This window comes from Diceros bicornis, chromosome 11 (genome assembly GCF_020826845.1).
Source record: "Diceros bicornis minor isolate mBicDic1 chromosome 11, mDicBic1.mat.cur, whole genome shotgun sequence".
Taxonomy (NCBI): Eukaryota; Metazoa; Chordata; class Mammalia; order Perissodactyla; family Rhinocerotidae; genus Diceros; species Diceros bicornis.
This window is the reverse complement of record NC_080750.1, coordinates 12,449,946-12,474,884: the sequence shown is the minus strand read 5'-3', so window position 1 is coordinate 12,474,884 and position 24,939 is coordinate 12,449,946. Positions and strand designations below refer to the sequence as shown.

At 39.9% G+C, this 24,939-nt stretch overlaps 1 protein-coding gene across 3 annotated transcripts in view; it reads left to right on the top strand.

Moving 5' to 3' along the window:
* The first annotated feature begins 1,077 nt into the window (after window positions 1–1,077).
* The window catches only part of PRSS12 (serine protease 12), an 80,118-nt gene continuing 56,256 nt past the window's right edge, over window positions 1,078–24,939 (top strand). For 2 of the 3 annotated variants that reach the window (XM_058549964.1, XM_058549962.1), the window contains exons 1-4: window positions 1,078–1,639; window positions 12,959–13,097; window positions 15,700–15,878; window positions 21,202–21,352. In XM_058549964.1, coding sequence (XP_058405947.1) covers window positions 1,138–1,639; window positions 12,959–13,097; window positions 15,700–15,878; window positions 21,202–21,352 — 971 coding nt within the window. In that variant the 5' untranslated portion in view covers window positions 1,078–1,137. The remainder of the gene's footprint in view (window positions 1,640–12,958; window positions 13,098–15,699; window positions 15,879–21,201; window positions 21,353–24,939) is intronic. The other variant, XM_058549963.1, reaches the window with a different exon arrangement.

Genomic DNA, 24,939 nt, shown 5'->3' with positions numbered 1-24,939 from the left:
TACTAAACTAGGGTCCAGCCACAGTGCAGCTACAAAACCGCCTGCAGGCAGAGTCCACTTTGGAGAGGCAAATGAGTCTGCTTAACTCGAGTCCCCTGCCCTGCAAAAACCAGGCAGGTGTTAGAGGGACGGACTGTTTGGATAGGATGGAGACCCAGACGGATGAAGTCTTCTCTGGTTAGAAAGGAAATTTGGTATTAAGAGGACCTCACTGAATCCCAGTAATAACCAAACAACTGGTGTTGTCCAGGGCACCGGGTGGAAAGTAGGAGGCAGGAAGCAGAATGCCTCCAACTCCTTTCCCTGGTCGGTTCAGGAATTTAATTTCAGCAAATGTTTATTGCAGCCTAATAAGTGTGGGGCAGGGTGTTAAGCAGTGGGATATAAAGCCTAATGAAACGTGGGCTTGTCCTTGAAGAGCTCACGGTTCAGTAAAACGGCTTCAGCATTCCTCGTGGGCTTCGGTGACTTTTATCCCGGGACTTGTCAGGAGAGAGTTGCCACTAAATCCACCCTCAGTTTTCTTCTGAAGATTTCAAAACGTAGAAAGGAAACGCGGCACCGGGGTGGAGGAGACATGGTGCAGGGACAGGTGCCAGGCTTGTTGGGAGCCGCCAGCCGCGAGGCTGTGGTGGTGTTGCCCGCTGGCGAGGGACAGCCGAGACCGTCCCCCGCACTGGCATCCTCGGCCTTGGCTCGGGCACAGCGAGGCCGCGGCGGGCTGGCAGCCGGGACCCGGGTAGGGGTCGAGCGGAGGTCTGGTCCGGGACGAGACTGCGCGCCCCGCGCCCGCAGCCAGGGGGCAGAGTTCCCGGACTCGTGCCATTGCCGGCTACCTGGAGCTCGGGCCCCACCGCCGCCGGCCGGTCCGCGCCTTCTCTGTAAGGGTCCCCTTCGCCCTCCGGGGCTCAGCGGGGCTCGGGATCGCACCGCCCGCGCGGCGGGGCGCAGGGGCGCGGCGGGGGACCGCGGCGGGGGGCGAGGTGGGGAAGGGAAGGCGGTCGGCGCGCGGGGGGCGGAGGGGGCTCGCGTGGGGGATCCGAGGGAGGCTGCCGCCCCGCCCCCGCCCCTTCCTCTCCTCCCCTTCAGAAGCCGAGGAGCGGGGGAGCATGGACCAAACCCCGCTGCTCGGGCACCATGACGCTCGTCCGCCTCGCCGTGGCTCTGATTTTAGGGGCGCTCCCCGAAGTGGTCAGCTTTGATCCGGTCCCCAATTATCCCTTCCACCACCGCCTTCGCCATTCGCCCCCTCCGGGTCCCCAGTACCCTTATTACCTTCCCACCCAGCAGCGGCCACAGAGGCCACCTCCGCCGCCCCGTCTGGCGCGCGTCCTGCGCCCCCCGCCTGCTCTCCCTGCCCAGCGCCCGCACGCACTCCACGCGGGGCGCACGCCCGGCCCGCACCCGGGGGGCTGCCCAGCCGGCAAGTCCTGGGTCAACGTGACGGACTTCGGCGCCCCTTGTCTGCGCTGGGCGGAGGTGCCACCCTTCCTCGAGCGGTCGCCCCCGGCGGACTGGGCTCAACTGCGAGGGCAGCGCCACAACTTCTGCCGGAGCCCCGACGGCGCGGGCAGACCCTGGTGCTTCTATGGGAACGCCCACGGCAGGGTGGACTGGGGCTACTGCGACTGCAGACACGGTGAGTGACCCGGGACAGCGGCGGCGACTCGGGCCGGGCAGGGAGCCGGCCCGGCTCGGAGAGGGCGGTAGGTGTTCCTTCAAGAGAGAGAGGGAGAGGGTGTGGGCTCGCGGGCTTGCACTGCCCGGTGTGATGGTGGGCCGCCACTGCGTTACCAGTGAACTACGTGGGTATCTTGACTTGAAATTAGCAAGGCGTGCTGGGTGTGTGAAGGTTGTCAGGGGTGATAGTTTCTCTGCAAGGTGCGGCGCTCTGGGTTCCTGGGTACGGTCTTGCCTCTGGCCACTGTGTGTGTGTGTGTGTGTGTGTGTGTGTGTGTGTGTGTGTGTGTGTGTGTGCGCCCGCGCGCGATGAGTGGATGTGTGTTCTCTAGATCAGCTTGCTTTGAGGACCTTACCATATATATGTAAAAGAGGCAAAGCAAAGGGGGAGATCGTTTCTATTGACTTGTTTTGGAAAAAGAAGTATTAAATCTAATGTGACAGCCAATAACCCTTCCCCCTCCCCATAGACCCCGACTTGGAAAAATGTGGTAAAATTTTTGCCTTACTGCCACCATTGACCTCTGCTTGAAAAAGCATGGCAAAATTTCCGGGCCAAAATACAACTTGTCAAAATGATGTTCACATTCTGGGGCACAGTGTGGTAAATATTATCAGTGAGTGAAGAAAAAAGAAAGGGATAAGAGATAGGAATGGTAACTGTTTTAGGAAGAATCAACTTGATATAGTCCAGTGCAGTTTTCAAGAATGCTGTTCTTTAGCTGTATATGTTATTTGTGGAGAATCATGATTAGTTGGTAAAGAGATAAAGTTGGTAAGATGTGGTTTTGTGGTAATAAAAGCATCACATTAATAGATTTTAATGTAAGTGAAAATCTGCCTTGGAGCAGTGCTTCGGTTTGAATTGTTGGGTTTGTTTAATATTATGGTTTTTTTCCCTTCTTTAATAGCTGAGGAAGAAAAACCTTATGTCCTTCAAAGCTTGAATTTTCCTTCAAAAATTTTTGGCAGCTCTCCATCCGAGCTGTGGGGTTTCCTGAATTGGGATTCTGAAATATGTTGTACTTTGTACCTTTTGGAGGTAATTTGGAGGTTAGCTTCACAGTGCTGTTCTTTTCCTACAGAAATTTTTATTTCTCTGTGCCTTCAATTGCATTAGTGCTTTGAGTTAAAGGAGGATAGGAAGGTGAACATCAATTATCCTTCATCCTGGAGAATGAAGTCATCGCTATACTTGAGTTTCATGAACAGAATGCCAATGTGGCTACAAAAAATTTGAGGTGATATCAAGTAAAGAGCCCTTGCTTTGTCTCATAATTTATTGTAAGAGATTATTTACTGTAGTAACATCTCATGTTTAGCAGACATTGACAGTTTTTTCACTTTCTTAGTATATTTCATATTTCCTATTCTATACATACAGAGAGTAAAAGAAAAAAATGGAATTCAAAGTTAAAACACTACAGTGATCTATTGCTCTCTTTCTAACACATAACTCCTTTAACTTTATATTCCAAATGAGGAGAGTAGCCTGTCCTTTGATTCCTCCCTCCTCCTTGTGCTGAATAGAAATTTAAATGTAACAGCAGCACACACTCTTTGTGATGCCCTTATGTTGATAGCTAATTCTCACCAGACAAAATTCCAAACACTATGTAATAGTGTGTACTTCCTGGAGTAAAGTGATTGAACACAAGAGAAACAAAAGAAACCCCCCAAGATGGGAGATAAATGCCCCCACCCCTCCAAACAAACAAACAAAACAAAACAACAAGGAAGCAATCTGCTGGCTATGTAGTAATTTAATTACTTTTGAAGACTCAGTCTTGATAACCCATTCTGTCATTTACTCCTCACGTTCTGACTGGATGTAAATCATACCTTCAAGATGACTGGTGTATTCTGAACCTTATGGCTTTCGTGGTCCTATATTTCACTTAGGAGGGTGCACAAAGCCATCGTGGAGTGGGGAAACACTGTTTAGAAAACACTGTGCTTTAGAAAACACTAGTGTCTGTTTTGGCTCTGCCAGTAGCTATGCAGTGTAGGGTAAGACTCTTAACTCCCAGAGCTTTGGTTTGCTTCTCTGGAGAAAAGCAGTTTTTGAATAGATTAATTTGAAGGACTTTTCCAGCTCTGAGCATGTACCAAAACAACCTGGCCTGATAATAACATTATCAGCATTCACTCTGTGTTGGATGCTGGGCTGATCATTTTATATATTAGTTTTCTCATTTAATTCTCATAGCAGCATTATAAGGTAGTGCAAATTTTAACTTCACAGCTCATTTTGCTCTAGTTCTTTAATTATATAAACATGTAGAAATATCTGTGCTGTCTAATGATCCTATTTTAGTAGCTTAAGGACTAGTCTAAAAGGAAGGAGAAAGGGAATTATGTTTGGTCCAAAGCACATGATTTCTAATCTCTTATGTTTTGAAAATACCTAGGCTTTCTTTTGTTTTTTCTTCTTTACCAAAAACAACTAGGACAAAAGGAAAAAAAAATGTATAGTAATGAGATCCCTCTTTTAGAAAATAAACTGGAGACGAGAGTCACATATCCAGATGCATCATGAGAAATGAGGAAGTTGGTGCCCCCGAAGTGGAGAATTGGTTGAAGCCTAGTTGAAGGGCCGGTAGGGGGACCTCAGGAGAGCTAGGGCAGGGCATAGACATTGCAGTGGCTCAGGTGTCTGAGAACGAGAAAGCTGATGCCTGGGCCCTGGTTGTATGAAACTCGCAAATTAGTAATAAAGAATCATTCTGGAGATTGGAACACCCTGAATCAGCCCAGGGAGTTAGTTCTCATAATGGGCATTAGAATCACTTGTTAAAATGCAGATACCTGGGCTCTAGCCTTAAGAGGCCCTGGTTAAGTAATCCTTAGATCTGGCTCAGGAATGTGCATTTCTGCTGAGCAGTCAAGGTGATTTGGATGCTGAAGACCCTTTGTCACAGCCAGGGAAAACCATGGGAGGGTATGAGAACCCACCTAAAATGTATAGTGGTAGGTGATCATGTCCACCAACTGAGTCCACCATTGTGTGACTTAACCCTGCTAGGTTTAGGATCAAGCATAAGGCATGTCTTTTTGTGTGGTTTTAGAAAATGGCACCACTGGTTCTTATGTGACCAGTGTGGAATAGTAACAACCTAGTTCACCAGAATATGATCACTAACTGAATGTGAGCCAGGTTATTTTCCCATTTCTACCGGACGAATTAACAGGCAACTGAGTCTGCCCAACAATACTTGCAATGATTTAGAGCTTAGCCTGACTAGGAAGGGAAATCACTTTTCCAGTTTCCCGTTGGCATGGCAGATGGGGCAACTTGCCTGGTATGTGCTAGGAACTCCTCTTTGTTACAAGCAGGCAAGTAGAACTCATAGGTGACTGATGACTGATGGCTAAAACAGGTACAATAAATGATAATGCTCTAATAATTAAGATATTATCAGAAAGAATGATTCGTAGACCTGACTTTTTGTCATGTCATGCTAATCTGTTCATATGCACCTACCCACCCAAATCTCCTGATTCAATAGTGATATCGGGCTTGTGGGACGAGTACTGCTGTTTACAGGCTGTACTCTTTGAAGTCCATCTGGTGTTTGAAGTGAATGTTAATTAAAAAGTTGGCTGAAAGCTGTCCCTGTTTTTTAAAATGCTGCGTCTTGATTCTATGTAGCAAGTGCTGAAAAATATTTATTAGCAATACCAAATTTGATACATTTCCTGACTAGATTTTAAATATTGAGCTCAATCTGCTTTTCAGGCTAAGGCAGATGTAAAATACTTTGATTTGGGGCATTATCTGACTCTACTAGTGTGAAGCTTTTTTTTTAAGAAGAAATGGAAAAATGCTTATGATAAGGGGAAAAAGAAGGATAACAAAACTTATATACATTATGGCTAACTGTGAAAATAAAGATGCCTGTGGAAAATTTGGAAGAGAAAACCAATGATAATTGTGAACTTGGGTATGAATGTGGCTGGGATCAGTTAGGATGGTTTTGATGTCAAAGAATAGAAAACTCAATTCAAAATGACTGAAGCAATAAGGAGATGTGTTGTTCATATTATAAGGAGTCAGGCTTCAACACAGCACAGCTCTATTTCTCGGCTCCTCTGTTGGCTCCTCTGTTCTCTAAGTGTGGCTTTAATCCTTAGGCTGGTGGTTATTCCAGGCTTCGCATGGAGTTAGAACAACCTGCAGAAGAAAGAGAGGGACCTCTTCATGTATGTCCCATTGCAAGAGCAAGGAAACCTTCCCGGAATTCCCCCACAGACGTCCTCCAGCATTTCATTGGCAAGACTGGATCACGTTTCTTCCTGGCACTCTCTGGAAAGGAATGCAGTTACCACGATTGCCTAGATTAATCCAGATTAACCTCTGAACACATGGAGACTCTCCTGGCAAGAGGAAGCGAGGTAGTTGTTGAGGAGAACCAATAGGGTCTGCTATGAAATATGGTTGAGGCTTGTCCTTATATTTGGGAAACTTAATGCAACTAAAAAATAGTAATAAGTAATTTTAAAAATCATACTGTGAAGCGCTATATCCACCTTTTAGCCATATCTGCGTGAATAACATTTAGACGCTGGTTTGATTGAGAAAGCATGTTTTCTTGTTTTAAGATGCTGTTTGCAGGTCTGGCACATTTATGTCTGAAATGAATAATTCCATAGTTGTTAAGAATATGGAAGTTAGTTCAGTTGTTAGGTAAAGATGTTTAATTCTGATTTTCAAGCTTTTTTTCTCTGTGAATTAACTTATAAAGAAAGCAGTCTTCTGAAATGTCTCCCTTCAGTCTGCGCCGTTAACATGTGTGCGGTTATGCTCTATATGAACACTTGATTTCCACTGCCTTCTACATGGTTGATACACTGTTGTTAGAAAATCAGGAAATGTTTATTTTTGCTTCTTTAGCATCTTAGTTTTCCAGAGCAGTCCTCTCCCCTCATGCGTCCTCCCTCATCCTGCACATCTGCACAACAATATTAATAAAAATTTATTTATGCAAAGCACTAAAGTAATGAGATTTCTTTTCCCCCTCCAAGCTACTCATGCACATTCAGCCTCAATACTTTTTACTAGATCACCAGAGGGACGCAGAGTGGAAAATGCTGATCCTTGTAACAAGGCAAAGATAGCTTTCAGTAAATGCTTACTGAGTTCACACTAGGAGCAGCATTTACAGAGATGAATCGGAAATCGCCTGTGTCCTCTGGTTGAGGACACCCACTCACTGATTGAGATGTCGGAAGAATACTAAGCATTTTCATTACGTTTCCTGTGATACCTGCTCTGGGAGACAGATGAGAGGATTGATATTAGGTGTAGTTTAATTTCATCACTCAGCGCTGTACAATAAAATGGGAATACCCTTACTGTTTGCTTATGTGTGAATAGTTCAGAGACACACAGTTTGTGAAATTTTCTGCTAGGATTATATGCATATATTGTTAGTATACCATAACTTAACCATGGATAGAGTCTTCTTTTGCATAATATTGTAAAATTTATTTATTTATTTATTTTTGTGTGTGTGTGAGGAGATCAGCCCTGTGCTAACATCTGCCAATTCTCCTCTTTTTTTTGCTGAGGAAGACTGGCCCTGGGCCAACATCTGTGCCCATCCTCCTCCACTTTACATGGGACTCTGCCACAGCATGGCCTGCCAAGCAGCGCGTCGGTGCACGCCCGGGATCCGAACCGGCGAACCCTGGGCCGCTGCAGTGGAGCGCGTGCACTTAACCACTTGCACCACCGGGCCAGCCCCTGTAAAATGTTTTTAACTAAGGAATAATTGATAGGATTTATAAATTTCTAATAAGTTCATTGTAAATGGGTAGAATGGCTTACTCCCAGGATACAGTCTCATTTTGAACTAGACTAGTTCAGATTTTTTTCTCAGTACTAAAGGTATCTACATGAATAATAAACAAACAATTAATGTGAATTATAGATGTAAATTAATGGAGGCAAATATAGTTCATCTGGATCTCAGTTCAGGGGAATGCTCCATGTTAAAAAATGATTTTATTTTGACATGGCATGATTTGAATAAAAGCTACTATTTCACAATGCTAAAACCAGTTTCAGTTATGGGTAAATATAATCATAGAAAAATATAGTATATCTTAGTACTGTCAAATTGGATGTAGGAAGAAAATAACATCAAAATTAACCTAGCCTCCCCTATTATACTTGAAAAATGCAACTAACAACCCCTAAGTCAGTTGTTTTTAGGCAATGTGAGGTTTTTTGTATTAAGATAGGAAATAATCATTTAGTATATTTTCCCAGTGTTGCCTTTCATATAAGAGATAAGATTATGTTTAATTCATTTGTCAAATATGTGTGCTAAATTGTCCAACATGTAATGGGCTTTTTTCTATTCTTTTGAATAGTTCATAAACTGAAATTTCTATATCACTTTCAGCTTTAAGTATACTTTTTGTCAAGGATCTGAGGCAATAGCTTGATGTCACCAGCGTGCATTCTATCTGATTCCAACAGAACAATAGAAGTGACTAAAATTAATTATTTTGTGCCTCTGTGAAGTTCAATAATAGAGGAGAAAGGATTTGTATGAATACATTAATTTCTTTTTACTCATTTATCAAACTGTGATTTTAAAAATATTTATTAATTCTATTCAGAAAACACTACTGGGATGGGTCTTTGTTTTTGCTGTTTTTTCTTTCTCTTAAAACGAATAAATGCTATTCTATAAGTAAATTTTAATTGTTAACTAAATAGTCATATCTTTTCATTTGGATTATTTTGGAATGGGCTGGATTTACAGAACAAAGATAGCTGACCTATTTGGTTCCTTTCTTAATATTTCTTGTAGGCCTCCTTGAAATGTGGAGTGTGGGAAGGGAGGTTTTGCTAGCTGTCCAAGAAGGGCTTGGATTAAGGCCATTAATGCCACAACGGCTCTGTTAGTTTGCTAGGACTGCTGTAACGAGTCCCACTAACTGAATGGCTTAAACAACAGAAATTATTGTTCCCCAGTTCTGGAGACTAGAAGTCCAAGATCAAGGTGTCAGCAGGGCCACGCTTCCTCTGAAGGCGCTAGGGAAGGATCTGTTCCAGCTCTCTCCTAGCTTCTGATAGTTCCTTGGCTTGTGGGAGTGTAACTGCAGTCTTCAGATGGTGTGGTCCCTCTGTGCATGCCTCTGTGTCCACATTTATTCTTTTTATAAGAACACAGTCACACTGGATTAGAGCCCACCCTAGTGACCTCATCTTAACTTGGTCGTCTACGAAGACCTTGCTTCCAAATAAGGTCACATTCAAGGGTCCTAGGGGATAGCACTTCAACATCTTTTGGGGGGACAGAATTCAACCCATTACGATAGCCTTAAAAACTGAAAAACTAGTGAGACTTGTGAAGGGAATTTTAAGCTAGTCATCTATTCTCCTCTAGATTACCTTGTATTGATTGAGACTGATAAAATGGTTAAAAAGAGTCCTTCTTGAGTGTCTCTCTATTTTGGGAATTCCTGTTTTTTAGCAAAGTGTCCATAAAACAAACTTCTGTAACATGAATCTTTTATGCTCCCTTTCCTTTATAAAACTGGAGACATATCTAGAGACGAAAAATAATGGTAAACTAAAATGACAAATTCAACATTTTTGGCAGGGAAATGAGATAGTAGACTTCCGAACATTGTTGCGCATTGGCACATTTTGCCTTTAAGGTAGTTGTAGTACCAGCAGACAGTTGACTGTGTTTTTTTGCAACAATTCATTTCATGAACTCTGCAGGCTCTTCTCTGTGACATGCCATCGTGCACAACCTTACAGTTCCAGACTTTCTTCTGTTATTGGTTTGGTCTCTAAATTTGTAATGCCTATTAGAGTTGACCTAAAACCTCTGAGACTTCAAATTTTAAATCATTATTATTAACGCATTTTAAAAATAGGAATATTCAGAATGGAATCATTTCCATCAAATTGGCACTTGAGAGACTTTAAGATAGTGCAGCCCTGGATCCACTGGGGTGTTGTCCAGAGACATTAGCTGAGACTATGAAAAGCATCGCAGAGTGCTTGGCTGGAGTAGGAGAGTGTGAACAAAGGAGAGGGGGATCAATTTTTTTTTTTTTGCTGAGGAAGATTTGCCCTAAGCTAACATCTGCTGCCAATCTTCCTCTTTTTTGTATGTGAGCCGCTGCGACAGCATGGCCACTGACAGACGAGTGGTGTAGGTCCATGCCTGGGGAAGCAAACCTGGGCCACCAAAGCGGAGCATGCTGAACTTAACCGCCGGGCCACCGGGGCTGGCCTCGGGATCAATTTTTGATAATAAAAGATTGTGACAATTGAGCAATATTTGCCAAACAAAGAATTTGGTCTAGAATTAATTTGGAGAACTTTGTTGTTAGTAGGGTAGCAATAGAAATGAGTTTACCAGGCTTTGACCTTTGTGGATGGCTTTATTGTTCCATCCTTTTTTTTTTCATTGAGCTTGGATATTTCTCCTTCTCTACTTTGTAATTGTGCAGCTATAAATTTGTGAACATATATAGTCCTCCTACAGATTTGTATAGCCAGTGGAACAAATCACCCTCCACTGAGGGATCAGCCTCCAATGCAGATCATCAGAAAGCCACTTCTCTCCTGTTTTGCAGTGTAGGGAGACTCTTCAGGCTGTCTTATGCTTCTGCCTGTTTGGTGGATTAGTTGCAGTATTTCAAATAGAATGGTGAAAGCCAACATGGCATAATACATAAAGCAATACTCATTATATCACAGGATCTTTTCTCCGGTTCAGAGACAAGGGGACAGTAGCAAGGGCAGGAGTCTCGGAGAGAGTGGTCATGGCTCGGCAGCTGCTCAGTTGCTTTGTTCCATAGCTTCCTCATCCATAAACTGAGGGAAATGAGTTACAATTTTTAAGATCTTGACCATTCTAAGAGAATAAATGCCACAAGAACAAAGTACAACCAAAAACAAGCAAAAACTGCTACTTATCTTTAATGTATATAGTGTAAATGTGTTCAGACTTTTATTATTTGGAGCATATTGATATGCTGATTTTTTTTAAAAACCTCTTTCAAATAATTATTAGAAGAATTGTGAACTTCACTGAATTATATACCATTAAGAAATACTCACTCTGAGTCTATGGTGGATGATTTCTCAGAATATTTTAGAAATTTCTGTGGCCTTAAGGAAAGGATAAACCTTGTGGAGGGGTTTATCTGCTAGGAAGGTGTGTGCCTTGGGTATGTTGGTGTTGGGAGTGGACTCAGACAGAGAATTCACTAGTCATTGACATGCAAATTGCCTTTCCAGAATTGCAAATATTTGTGTTCATTTGTTAAAGGAAAATTGGATGAGCACTCCAGATTTCTTGCCATATAGCAGATACAGCTAAATGAATCCAGGCTTTCACAGCGTGTTTGGAGCATCTGAGAAATGCTGGTGGAACTGATAGTTGACCTGGAAACTGCTTCCAGCTCTATCATTGCCATTATAATGATGTTATGGGAATAATTATACTTTATGCAGAGTTTTCTCTTTCTCATCTCTAAATGTCTTAATAATTTAGATGATATGCATGCATCATTTCTTCTTGATAGCTTTTTGGCGATTTAGGCAATATTTTATGTTATTGTGATTATTTAACATGCATAAGTAGTGTTCCAGTTTGTTTTCATTACTAGAACTTTCTTCCAAGCCTTGACATAAGTAATTTAGTGGAAGGGCAGAATTAAAAAGACATAATAGATTAATTTAAAAATAATTTCAAATAATGTTTGTTTGAGGTGAACAAATGAATTCTTTGAAATAAATTGCTGGCATTTGTGATATGCATAATATTATGTGGGTCTCTATAGAAGAAATTTTGTGATTAAAAAAATCGTGAAAGTTCAGTTAAACTCTTCAGACATATTTCTTTAAAAATGTTCTGTACTTTACGCTTTTCACTGAGCTAGACAGGGCTTCCTCTTGCTCAGTCCAAATTAAAGAGGTTTAGAATGTATGAATGATTTTTAGATTATCTACCCATGCCCGTGTTCTCTCCTGAGTAATCAAGATTTGACAGTGCAATGTTTTGCCTCCATTTATTATTGCCTTTTGTTTGAATTAAGTGATACTTTGTATCTGTCATGAGAGATAGGATATGTTTTTCTTAAATAGTTGCATTTTTTAAGGATGATGATGTGGAAAATAATAGTGGTAGATGACTAGGCCAGTGCAAAAGAAATGAGTGGATAATTTGTGAATCTAATATTTTTGGAGAATTATTTTAAAATCATACATAATAACTTTGAAGTATGCAAAATATGCCAGAATTTTTTGGTAGGATTTAATTTCTTTACTTATGAAATAAAGGCTAAGTGACTTTTAACAGAATTTTGTGAAGTTCTTAAGTTATCTGAGTTTGATTCTATCTCTTCTTAAGTGTCTCAATTGCTGCCTCCCAGTATCCACTCTGCAAACCAGTGCCAATGAGAAGAGAAATGTAGGGCCTTGAAATGTAAGTCTGATCCCCACTTAAGGGATAAGACTTAAAATGTTATTTTTCCCAGGGGTGCTTAAATTTAAATTTTGGCTTTTTTAAAGACTGGAAAGAATGACTCAAATTGTGGACTATGGAACAGCTAAGTAGGGATGGTATGTAAGGGAAGGCGAATTGCCAGGGTCATTCAATTACACCAAACCATTCTACTTAGTGGCAATTTCCTAAGACTCACGTTAGGTGTTTTCAACAGTAACACCTTTTTGAAATTATGGACATAATCTTTAGAATTTTCATGACTGCTGCTTGAGGTTAAAAGAGGAAAAAGCATTTTCCTCTTCTTTAGTAGGTGAACAAATCAGATAGAAGAAAAATATAACAGCCAATAACAGCTAATTTATAAGCAGAGCATTGAATTTTGTTTCTGTGTTTCCTTCCTGTGACCTCATGTGAAGATGGAAGGAGATACATAAGTGATAAGAACTTTATATGTGATGTAATCTAATACTTGGGATCAATATCAGGCATTAGTCATACTCTTCCACTTTCCCCCTTTTAAAATTATAATTGGACTTTCTGTTTGCCTAGATAAAAAAAAGAAAATATAATTAGCATTGACATCAAGATGTTAATTGCCAAAAAAAAAAAAAAAAGAGCCTGCTAGATCCTTATTTAAAGAAAGGAACACATGCTGTGAACAGAATGATCCAAATCATCCTGACTGGATCTCTCAGCACTTCAGTGGAAAAATCGTGTTAACCGATGACTGGTTCAGTATGCGCAAACGATTCTTTGCTATTAAAGGATTTTGGGATTCTTTTCCTCTTTAGGGTCAGTACGACTTCGAGGTGGCAAAAATGAGTTTGAAGGCACAGTGGAAGTATATGCAAATGGAGTTTGGGGCACAGTCTGTAGCAGCCACTGGGATGATTCTGATGCGTCAGTCATTTGTCACCAGCTGCAGCTGGGGTGAGTTGGCCAAACCAAATCAGTTTGCTGATATCTGAGCATAATGATGGGCACCCATCATTACTGAGGAAAAGTTACATCTTCTTTCCTTGTTCTTGCTTTCCTCTTTCTCACTTTTCTCAAAAGAGTTATAAAGAAAGGGCCCCAAATGGAAGGAATGAGTTCTCTTACATACAAATGTATTTCACATATTACCACCCCTGCTGACTAGGAAATGGGCAAATGCTAAGTAGTTAGAAGTTAAAAGCATCTTTTGGTCTTTGTCTTTAACAAAATAATTCTTTAGCCCTAGGAAGCAAGGGATTTGATTCTAAGAATTGTAATTTCTCAGTAGCCTGCAGCCCTAGGTTGCTGTCATTTGCTTTTAACTTTTAGCCACCCACAAATTCCATTTGCGTATGTGTGAAGGAGGTGATGTTCACCTGTGCTCTTATCTCACGATGGGTAAGGGGAGATGTCCTTGGGCCTCCTCTGCGCTGAAGAGGTCTTGTGAGGAACCGCAGCTTCCGTCAGCCCAGGAGCGTCGGTCGTCCTGGTAGCTGCTGGCTCCTCCATCACCCTAAGCCCTGTCTTTAAAACGGGTCAGCATACACTGACTTCCACAAGGGCCGGCACCTCTACGCCTTGTGCCAATGGGGTTCACCAGGAGCAGAAGGCTCCATTTTGGAACAAAAGCTTTTGGTTTTGTTGTTATTCTTGTTGTTCTGTTTTTGTATCTCATTTATTTTTTTCTAAGTACCATGCCATGTGTTTTTCTTGGCGTTTATCACCAGAGATCTTTAGAAAGCATGGAAAATATCTTGTTATGAAAAATGCAGGTCTAGAAGACTCAAAGAAAGGTTTGCAATTTACAAATATTTTGGATTAGTATTTAGTGAGTGGTAATATCTAATACGGTGATATGAATGAAAAAGTTAGTCAACTCCAGTTAAATCAGTAAGAATTTTAATTTGCCAGCTTCCTCCTGTCTTCCCACTAGGAAGATGGGGAATGAGAATTTAGTAAAGGCAGACCTTGAAGGCTTAAGTTTTGTTCAGACTTTTGATGCTATTACAGCAGCAAATAGGGTTAATGTACTTAATTAATGAACTAATTTTAAAAAGTGAGCGTTGGTATACATCAGGATGAAAGAAAGAGTAAGGCTAGAGCTTATAAAGTGTTATAATGTTTAGGAATTTTTTTTTTTAATTTTATTCATTTATTTATTTTTCCCCCAAAGCCCCAGTAAATAGTTGTATGTCATAGTTGCACATTCTTCTAGTTGCTGTATGTGGGACGTGGCCTCAGCATGGCCGGACAAGTGGTGCGTCAGTGCGCGCCCAGGATCCGAACCCGGGCCGCCAGCATCGGAGTGCCATCACTTAACCCATAAGCCACGGGGCCGGCCCATAGGAATGTTAATTTCTGATTTTATCAATGAGTATTTTGTCTGGCAAACAGTCCTTGGCAGGTGGGCAGGTCACAAAGAATATTGACTTTCATTTGAGGGCCTGAAGATGTAACATTTGTAGGCTGGTGTCAGTGTCTTCCTTTATATACATAGCTACATGTGCTTTTACTACCCCTGAAAATTAGGGAAGACTCAAATTTCCTATGAGACACTGACATAAAGAAACAAGAACACTATAGTGGAGATGTGAACTGCAATGTGATTGATGAAAGAATGTAAATGATCATTCCACAAACATAAACTTCAGATAAGCCGGTCCAATTGCTTATATATATCATCTCTTAGTAGTCCATTTTTTTAAAAAAAGAATTGCACAATAAGAGCAGCGCAGCCCAGCTTTATTGCTGTTAAGACATGTTCATATTTTAGATATACCCCAAATATTTACTGTTTGGTTGATGGAAGCTGTTGCACGGAGACAATTCTAGAGATTACTATGTTAATCAAATGAGCATTTAATCTTTTTAAAATTTAATATCAATTTGTATGTATCAGAGGTTACTTGTAAAAATATGTAGATTAGATGAGTTAAAGGCAGAGCCCGTCTGCATGTTACTATTTTATTAATTGGTTTCAAAGTCTTGCTGGCAAATACTATATATATGGTTTTAAAAATGTGAATGGATTGCCTCTCTTGATGTTATCTTGCTTAGATATAGTAATAGCAATCATTTTGAAAATGCTAGACTAAAATATTGGAGTAGGAAAGAATCTTCAGGCATCCAGACTTCTCCTTTTAGACATCAGAAGGCGGAGCTTAGAGAGCCTTCCAGCTTAGAGTGGTTTGCAGCTGAGTCCAGACTAGAATCCAAGTCTCACTTGGGCCACATGACACACTTCTTCCACAAAGCCGCCCAGGCTCCCTTTGTATATCTATAGCGTCTGCCTATTTTCTTCTAAAATCAGCCATAGATAGATAGTAAAGGCACATGCATACCATTGGTTATTCAAGATTGATTAAAAAGATTGCCATAGGTAATCAACCCAAGGTCTGATCTGATGTTTTGATATTCCTTGAAACTGATGTAATCAATTATGTTTTTTTCTTCCACATCTGTCTTTATTAATTTCTTCCATTTAAAAAAATCCAAATGCTTTGATAAAAAATTTGCCTATAATTGATAAACCTAACATCAATCATTATACTTCCAGAGGAAAAGGAATAGCAAAACAAACCCCGTTTTCTGGACTGGGCCTTATTCCCATTTATTGGAGCAATGTCCGTTGCCGAGGAGATGAAGAAAATATACTGCTTTGTGAAAAAGACATCTGGCAGGGTGGGACATGTCCTCAGAAGATGGCAGCTGCTGTCACGTGTAGTTTTTCCCATGGTAAAAAAAATATTTATTCTTGTTTTACTTTTGTGTTTTCAACATGATTCCAGATGATAAAAGTGTCTGAGTTAAACTAAGACTAAACTAAACCAAAATTTTCAATACAGACATAAATCTGAATCATCATATTCTATAGTCTAATTAAATAGTCTTTAATAGGAGTGCATCTAACAATTTGAATTCCATTTGACTTTCAAATGGTATCTCACTTTTAACATGTTCTATTTTATCTAATTTGTTAAAAGAAATATTATATACTGTATATGAAATACTTATTTTGGTAAGGGAAAATCATGAGGGAATCAAGATGGAAAATCATCTTGAAACAAGTATAAAATGCAGCAACTACAACAAAATATTTTTACTTTGTAGGATGGAATATTGTTATGGTACCAGTGTTCTCCTTTGAGTTGTAGATAACACATTCCATAAAATGGATTACTACCTTGGATACGGGCTCTTTCCAAGTACCATACACGAGGCAGGAGGTGATTAGCAGTATGGTGTCAGTACACAAATACGCACATGTTCATATGAACATAAGCAGAGGAGGGAACAGCTGCCTTTCATGATGGCTGTTGGGTTTTCTGGAGACCATGGTGTATTTTAATCTGTGACCACAACTTGAGGCTACCACACGGTCACAGCATCCCTTTATGCATTTTCCTTGGAGATAGCAGCTTGACCAGATTTCCCAGGTCTTGAAATGCTAGCAGCCAGTCCAGGGCAATGGTTTCTGTTTGAGTACAAGTATTAGGGGAGGAATAGAAAAGCTCCCATTACAAAACATAGAGACCCAATTTAGAGTATTTCCCCTGATTTGGCTGCAAGACCCAAGGGGAGGATATGGACCAGGTGTGTGCTCTGAGAGTTGCAGTCCTCTTTGGGTGGGCAAGGGGCATGTTAAGTCTTGATGTCTTGTAAGTTTTTCCTTTTCTTCCTTTTATTCTCCACCTTTGAGTAATGGTACTGTTGATGCAAATAATCAATAATTAATCTAGAAGTCAAAACTGGGGTGAGTTTATTATGTAAGTCAGTCTGAGGACTATGTAGCCCAGGAGAGCACCTTCACCAAGGAATGAAGCACTCCAAAGAAGCAAGGGGTAGAGCATGGTTATATATCTTCTTAGAACAAGGAGCATACATTACATATGAAAGGAATATGTCTTTTTACTACAGTAACAAGAAGTTTTGCTAGCACAGCATGTCAGTGGTCACAAGATGAGCACGGTAGGTCAGTTTGACCTTTAGTTTCTCAGCAGAAATTCTTATCTTTAAGCAAATGCTGATATGGAGGGAGACATATGTCCCTCTTTTTAAAGTCATGGTTCTTTGCTTTGGGATATTGTAAATGTTTAAAGCAGATGTACAATGCATGCTGGACAGGCCATGTCAGACCTTTCGGGAAAAACAAGGTCAGGCCGAATTAGTTTTAAACCAAATGGTTTCCTCATATACCCCAATATATATTATTGCTTTTCATTTTTCTTCATTTTCTTCAATTTTCTTATTGCTTTTCATTTATTCATCACTACTTCTGGCAAGTACACATTTATGCATTGCTTCTTCAAGGGTGATGTGAATTGGGCTCAATAATGCACTGCTTTTTGTAGATTATTGCTTGTGCTCTGTGTTCAACCTGATAATAAAATGCTTACATTTTTCAAGTAGTGAAGTAAAATACTGAAAACAATAATCATTTTCTTTCAGGATATCGATCTACTTTTTTTTTTTTAATTCTTCTACTCTCTATATCTATCCACCTGTTTATACTCAGGTTGCAAAGATAAGTTTAAGGTAATTTTAAACATATATAAAATATAGGAGGTTGAGATAAATTAGAAGTGAGAATAAAAAAAGATTCCCTTGTGGTAGATGAAATGAGAATGTGAAAGCGAATAGCTCAAGTCAGCCACCACTGAGTCCGCCTTCAAGCATAGGGATAGGGCTTGAACTCATTCGTTTAGTTTGGAAATTACCCTTAGTGTCTTGTCATCTGGTACTTGTTGTTTTCCCAGCACTTACAAAGTGGAAGACGGTGTAGGAGTACTGGATAGAGGAAATAGCAATCTAAATGAATATGTCTGGGAGTCTGATTTATCCTTCAGTTAAACATTGGTTAATGACTTCACTGAATTCTCTTTCAAATGATTTTTTGTGTGTTTGCTGGGAGGAAGTGGGAAGTTGATTAAATTTTGTCCTTGAGTTTTGTATATTTTCACGATTACACAACCAGAAAAAACGCGTATTTTAAAATAAAACACAACATTAAAAAAAGTAAGTAATATGCCATAACAGTTCTAGATGATTTTAAATTTCCTCTTAAAAAATTTTGTTTTTCTGTTTTCTTCAAGCTTACTACAGTGGTGGGGGGAGGGGAGACAGGGAGAATATAATAATTTAAGAAATTTATACATTTTTCATCATTTTTTCTATATTTTCCAAGCTTTTTAAAGGAAAATGAACATAACTTATGCAAATTTGTTTCTTACCATTGTTCAGTCATCAGTTAATTATAGAATGCTGATATACAATATTGAGAAGAACAGTTACATTTATCAAACCTATCTGTATCTTTTTACAAATTTTAAGTGCTAGTTGACTTATGTAAGTAAACTGTATTAGAAATACCAGGGCCCGGCCCTGTGGCTTGGCGGTTGAGTGCGCTCGCTCCGCTACTGGTGGCCTGGGTTCAGATCCGGGGTGCGCACCAATGCACCGCTCATCAGGCCGTGCTGAGGTGGCATCTCACATAGAGCAACTAGAAGGATGTGCAGCTATGACATGCAACTATCTACTGGGGCTTTGGGGAGAAAAAGGGGGAAAAAAAAAAAGAAGGAAGATTGGCAATAGATGTTAGCTCAGGGCCAGTCTTCCTCAGCAAAAAGAGGAGGATTGGCACGGATGTTAGCTCAGGGTTGATCTTCCTCACAAAAAAAAAAAAAAAAGAAATATCAGAACATGAGTATATGCAAATATTCACTGATCTGAATCTCTGCTGCAAAACTCAAGTATGATATTTGAATATAAATATGAATATCCAAATACCATTTACTGACAGCCACTTACACTGTGGAGGAATTTGAAGCATATTTCATGGGGATAAATGATTAACATTTGGCAAAAGGTGCAACTAAACTCCCTAGTGGGGACTCAGCCTGTTCTGAACTTTTTACCATTTTACAGCCTTTATTCCAGAAAAATTAGACTGCCTTACTTTTTCCCAAACTTTGTGCTTCTTAAATCCCATCCATCCATCTTGGCCCTCTTCAGATACCTTCTTAGAAGAGATTCCCTAACTCCCCCCAATGGGGAGCCAGCTCCTGTGCTTCTGAACCCCTGCAGGGTCTTCTTGACAATCTCTTGTCTGTACTCATTTTGTCCACGTCCTTAGGCAGAGAACTTCTGGAGGGTAGGGTCTGTCTAGTGCCCCTTTGAATGCCCTGCAGCACCTGCTACGACACCTTGCGCACTGCAGATGCCTAATATCTGTTTATTAAACAAAATTGATGAGTGGATATTGCTAATTATTTTTCCTTGTTTGGGATATCCTTTCTAGACTTTTGGCTATCACTTGTCAGTTCGATCAGTCAACAAATATTTATTATATATATCTATGCTGGGTTTATTATATATATCTATGCTGGGTACCTGAAGTACACAGGGAAAGGTACTTTCTCTGTCCTCAGTTGAGAGAAGGCAGACAACTGACATGTCAATAAACAATAAACCAATAAATTAACGACAATTTTAGATAAAAGTAAATATTCTGAGGAAGACAAATTAGGCAATGTGGCAGAAAGTGCCTTAGGGTGCTGCATGTGCTGGGGTAGCCAGGGTAGGCCTCCTGAAGAAAGGACATTTCAGAGTTGAGAACTGAATGAGCAGAGGGAGGCAGCCATGTGAAGATCTGTGGGAACATGATTCCAAGCAGAAGGAACAGCAGGCGTACAGACCCTGAGGTGGTACCCAGCTTCAAGCGTTTTTGGGCGGACGGAAGGGGGCATTGTAGCTACAGCCTAGTGAATGAGGCCAGGAGTAGTGAGAGAGAAGTTCGGAGACTGACGAGGGGTAGATCAGGGCATCGTAGACTACAATAAGGAATTTGCAATGGGAAGCCTTTGGTGGTTCTTAACAGAGGAGATGAATATGAACTGATTCATACCTAATGAATTTTCAATATTGTTTCTTGAAGGTACTGGCCATGATGTCTACCAACTTGTATAATGTGTTAAATGTTAACTTTGACTTGATTTCTACAAATATAAAAATATTTCTGTACTGAAGATAAGTATGTTACAGACATAAGTGCCATTCATAATTACATGTTGGTAATGCTCAAATTACTGTAAATAAAAAAAAAATCAATGTCACTACCACGATACCATAAAAATCAAATGAATTTCTTGTAAACTGCAGGGGTTTTTTTATTGATGTTTTAATAGTTTTTAACATTGTGAAATTTTGGGTTGTACATTTTTTGTTTGTCCATCACCATATATATGTCTCCCTTCACCCCTTGTGCCCACCCCCCACCCCCATTGCCCCTGGTAACCACAATACAGTTTTCTCTGTCCATGTGTTTGTTTATATTTTACATATGAATGAGATCATACGGTGTTTGTCTTTCTCCTTCTGGCTTACTTCACTTAACATAATATCCTCCAGGCCCATCCATGTTGTTGCAAATGGGACTATTTTGTTTTTTTTTATGGCTGAGTAGTATTTCATTGTATATATATACACCACATTTTCTTGATCTAGTCGTCAGTCGAGGGACACTTAGGTTGCTTCCACTTGTTGGCTATGGTGAATAATGCTGCAATGAACATAGGGGTGCATAAGCCTCTTTGGATTGTTGATTTCAGGTTCGTTGGATTGATTCCCAGTAGTGGGATGGCTGGATCATAGGGCAGCTCTATTTTTAATTCTTTGAGGAATCTCCATACCGTTTTCCATAGAGGCTGCACCAGTTTGCATTCCCACCAGCTGCGTATCAGGGTTCCTGTTTCTCCACATCCTCTCCAACATTTGTTTAAACTGCAGTTTTAAGTGTGTCTTTTCTGGTTTCTGAGGTTGTTGGGGAAAAGTGAACTTAGACTACTTCCTCTTAAGAGCTATTTGTATGAATGTAAATCAGTGGGAGTATTTTAATTGGTCAAGGTTATCATAAAATATATTAGATATGTGTCTATATCACTGAAATGGCTTAATAAATATTAGTTAATTATTGAGAATGGCAAACAAATAGAATATACCTAATCATATCACTCCCTGTAAATGTGTAGGTGTAATTTGTCCTTCATTTCGCATTGCACAGGCCCCGCCTTCCCCACCATACGTCTCGCTGGTGGGAGTAGCGTGCACGAAGGCCGAGTGGAGCTCTACCATGCTGGTCAGTGGGGCACGGTCTGTGACGACCAATGGGATGACGCCGACGCCGAAGTGGTCTGCAGGCAGCTGGGCCTGAGGTTTGTTTTTATTGTTCTTGTTTCGTTTTGCTTACAGTTTTGAATCTATGATTTCCATACCCAAAGGCAGGTGCTGTGTGTTTAAATTGCACACTTCCTTGAACAAATAGAAAAAGCCACCTCTTGATTTCTGTACTAGGCTGTAGGCTCCCTGAGGAGAACTTATGTGTACTCTGTAGGTCTAACCTATTTGTATCTGAATTTGATTGATTTTATGATTTTATATCCCTAAGAATCTAAACCTTTCACTACTTTTCGTTAGGAGCCTTTACGTTACTCCCAGGTAATACGACCAGCATTGTCAGCCACGGCGACTTATCAGAGGCATATTACGAAATGAGCTCTTAGGCTTTAACTGAAGTTCAGTGCCTCTCCCTCAAATATTGTCTAAACTTTTGACCTTTGCTTCCTTATTTGTAAGGAATGTGCTTAGAACGAAGGATGTTTATTAATGTACAAAGGAAATCATTCCCATGTAGGATATGGAAATGAGGCATGCGCCATAAAGATAGCAGTATGAACAAAATTCATATTGCCTCAGTTGTGATTATTCTGGAATAGTATGTTATAATTTCAGATCCTTTAATCTCTCTCTTTAGTGGTTCTAAACATTGGTATAACAAGCCTAAAAGTTTCTCTAAAATTATATCAGGGAATCTTTTAAAAGTTGATATTTTACTTTATATTTGAAGTTTTCTTTATTTAGCACTTTGAATGAGGGGATGAGGGGGCTGGGAGGCCTTTTGAGATTACAGCTTCTCTGTCCATGTATCATTTTGTCCAGTTAAGCATAATCCTTGACGTTGGAGCATGGTTTTTCATCCTTGAACCATTTATACTCATTTTTTTGCAATTGTTTTTGCAGCTGACCCTCCTCTTTTTCAAAACTCTCTGTTTATATTGAGGTATTTTAAATTAAAATTTGGACATTTTAACATGTTACCTCTAAATACTTCAGTATGCATCTCTTAAAAATAAGAACATTGTCCTGCATAGCCAAATGATCATTATCACAACTAATGCAATTGGTAATCTTTCTTGACATTGTCTAGTACCCCATCATATTCAAATTCCCATAGTTGCCTTACAATATCCTTAACAGATGGTTTGTCTAAAGCAGAATTTAGTGCAGGGCCATGCAGTGCGTCTGGATGTTATGTCCCTGAAGTCTCTTTTAATCTAGAACAGCCTCTTGTTTTTCATTACACTGACTTGTTGAAGAGTCCAAGCCAGTTGTTCTGGAGAATATCCTACCCTCTGGATTTGTCTCATTTCTTGCCCCTCGTGTCATTTAGTTTACTCCTCTTGTCCTTGCAGTTCCTGAAATTGGAGACTAGGTCCAAAGGCTTGGTTAGATCAAAGCAGGTATTTTGGCTGGAAATCGTCGCAGGTGAAGTGTTCTCATCTTGCATCTCATCAGGAGTCACAAAGCAGCTCTGGTTTACCTCGCTGATGAGGCTAAGATTGAGTACTGGGTAAGGTGACATCAGCCTGATCCTCCACTGTGAAGTTACATTCTTCCCCTGTACCTGATTCTGGGACCTAACTGCTATTGCACAGTTCATGTGTAGGACAGGAACAAGTATGGCAAATGCTGGGCCCATAGGGCTAATAATTAGTGGTGGTATTAAGTTTACTGGTATGATCATTTTCCTTGGGTCAGTCAGGAATAGGGCCAACCAATTCTTTTGGGAAAACTGTTATTAATCATTACATTTTTGAGATTAGATTTTTAAAGTATTCTGACTATCAATTTCAAGGCCAATTTTCTTGCAATTTCCAGGTGTTGCTGTTGGAGTCAGCATAGCATAAGATTATGAGCATGTGCCCTGTACTCAGAATGGCCTGGATTTGAGTCTTACTTTTGGAGATGAGAAAAGTTACAGAATAACTCTGAGTTGCAGTTTCCTCATCTATTACATATTTCCTGATGCATGGAGTTAGTGTCTGTAAAGCAGTTAGTGCTCATAGTCAGTCTACAATATACTATCAAGGTCAGTCTAATTAGGGACTGTTCTAGCTGAAAGATGTTACTAAACATTCAAATAAACCTGGCATTTGGTGGTGAGATCATTAAACACTGTTCCTCTATCCAGAACTTCTATTTAGTTAGCTGTATCCATGAATTTCATATTTTAAAACACTCTAATATGTGTATATGTGTATTTACGGGGTTATCAATTGTGTAGTCAGTGATGTGCTAACTGGTGTTCATGTTAGTTACTAAGAAACCTATGTCTGCCAAAAATATTAAGAACTTTAAGCTTATAGTAGTAGCCTATTTAATATTACCAGTTGCAGTATAGGTTACTCTAAGTTTAAGCTATAAGGCATTTTTTATTATTAATATATTGCTGTGGGGAAAAGCGAGCTTTTATTGCTTATACAAATGCATAGAAAATTTAAATGACACACTGTGAATGTTAGTTACATTTGTAGTTATAGAAGTAATTCTAAAAATTCACGTTGTAATGTAGAGTTCTTTCTTGAGAGCCAAAGATTTTTTTTCACTTATGTAAATAGTTCTTAAACAAAGACCATGTTGACAAACAATAGTCTATTATGTAAAAAGAATACAGAGACAGAATGACAAGGATGACTACATGCGTGGGCTGAGTAAAGTGTTTACATCTTTCTCAAGCATTAGCTCATTGCTATCTTTTGTATGAGGGGCTTCATGTTTGGAAAAGTGATTAAAAGGAAAAATATCTCCAAATATACAAGACAGCAAAGATCGTCCACAAGCCTCTGCAACAGCAACAATCCAGCTTGGTGGAGATTTGTTTTTATTATAAGTCCTCTGATGCTCTGCGCTGACGTTGTTCATTTGCCTTTCTTTCACTTGATTTTATAGTTATCTCGTAAGTTTGCATTATTCTGCAATTGTTCTTCCTGTAGAATTTGTTTTGCTCACTTAAAGGCACAGTACTTTCAGATGAAATAGTTTTTAATGGCATGTGGTTGATAGCAGGCAGCGTAATTGTTGCTTGTCTCAATTTGTGATTTATTCTTAGGCAAATTTCATCTCAGTCTTACTTGGTCTGTTGAATTCCCAGAGGGAAACTGCATCATGCTCCCTGGGGTGGTGGTTACAATTCCTTTGTGAGATGCTATCTTTGTTGACCCTCATCTTTTAATGGTATCTGTAGATTGTGGTAGCTGGCAAGCTTCCTAAATACAAAAGGAATTACTATACTTATGATTCTTAAATTTGATTAACCCAGAACTTGGAGAAAGAGGAGAAGCAGGAAAGGAAGGAGCCAGATGTTAGAAAATTGAACTTGAGAATGCACAGGTACACAGTGCAGTTTCAGGCGGAGACATTTTAATTAGAGTTCCTTTTGTATGCTTAACGTTGAAGCATTTCCCCATGTCTTTCAAAACTCTTAAAAGCATAGCTTAGAACTGTGACATCATATTTTATTGTGTGGATGTGCCATAATTTGCATAGGAATTTTAAAATTTTGAACACTTCTTTCAAGTTTTTTGTTGTTGTTATAAAATTATCATATAAAATCATATTATTGAGTGGTCAGAATAAAAATTCTTCTGGTACAAATTGCTTTTTTAAAAAAATGTTTCTCTGC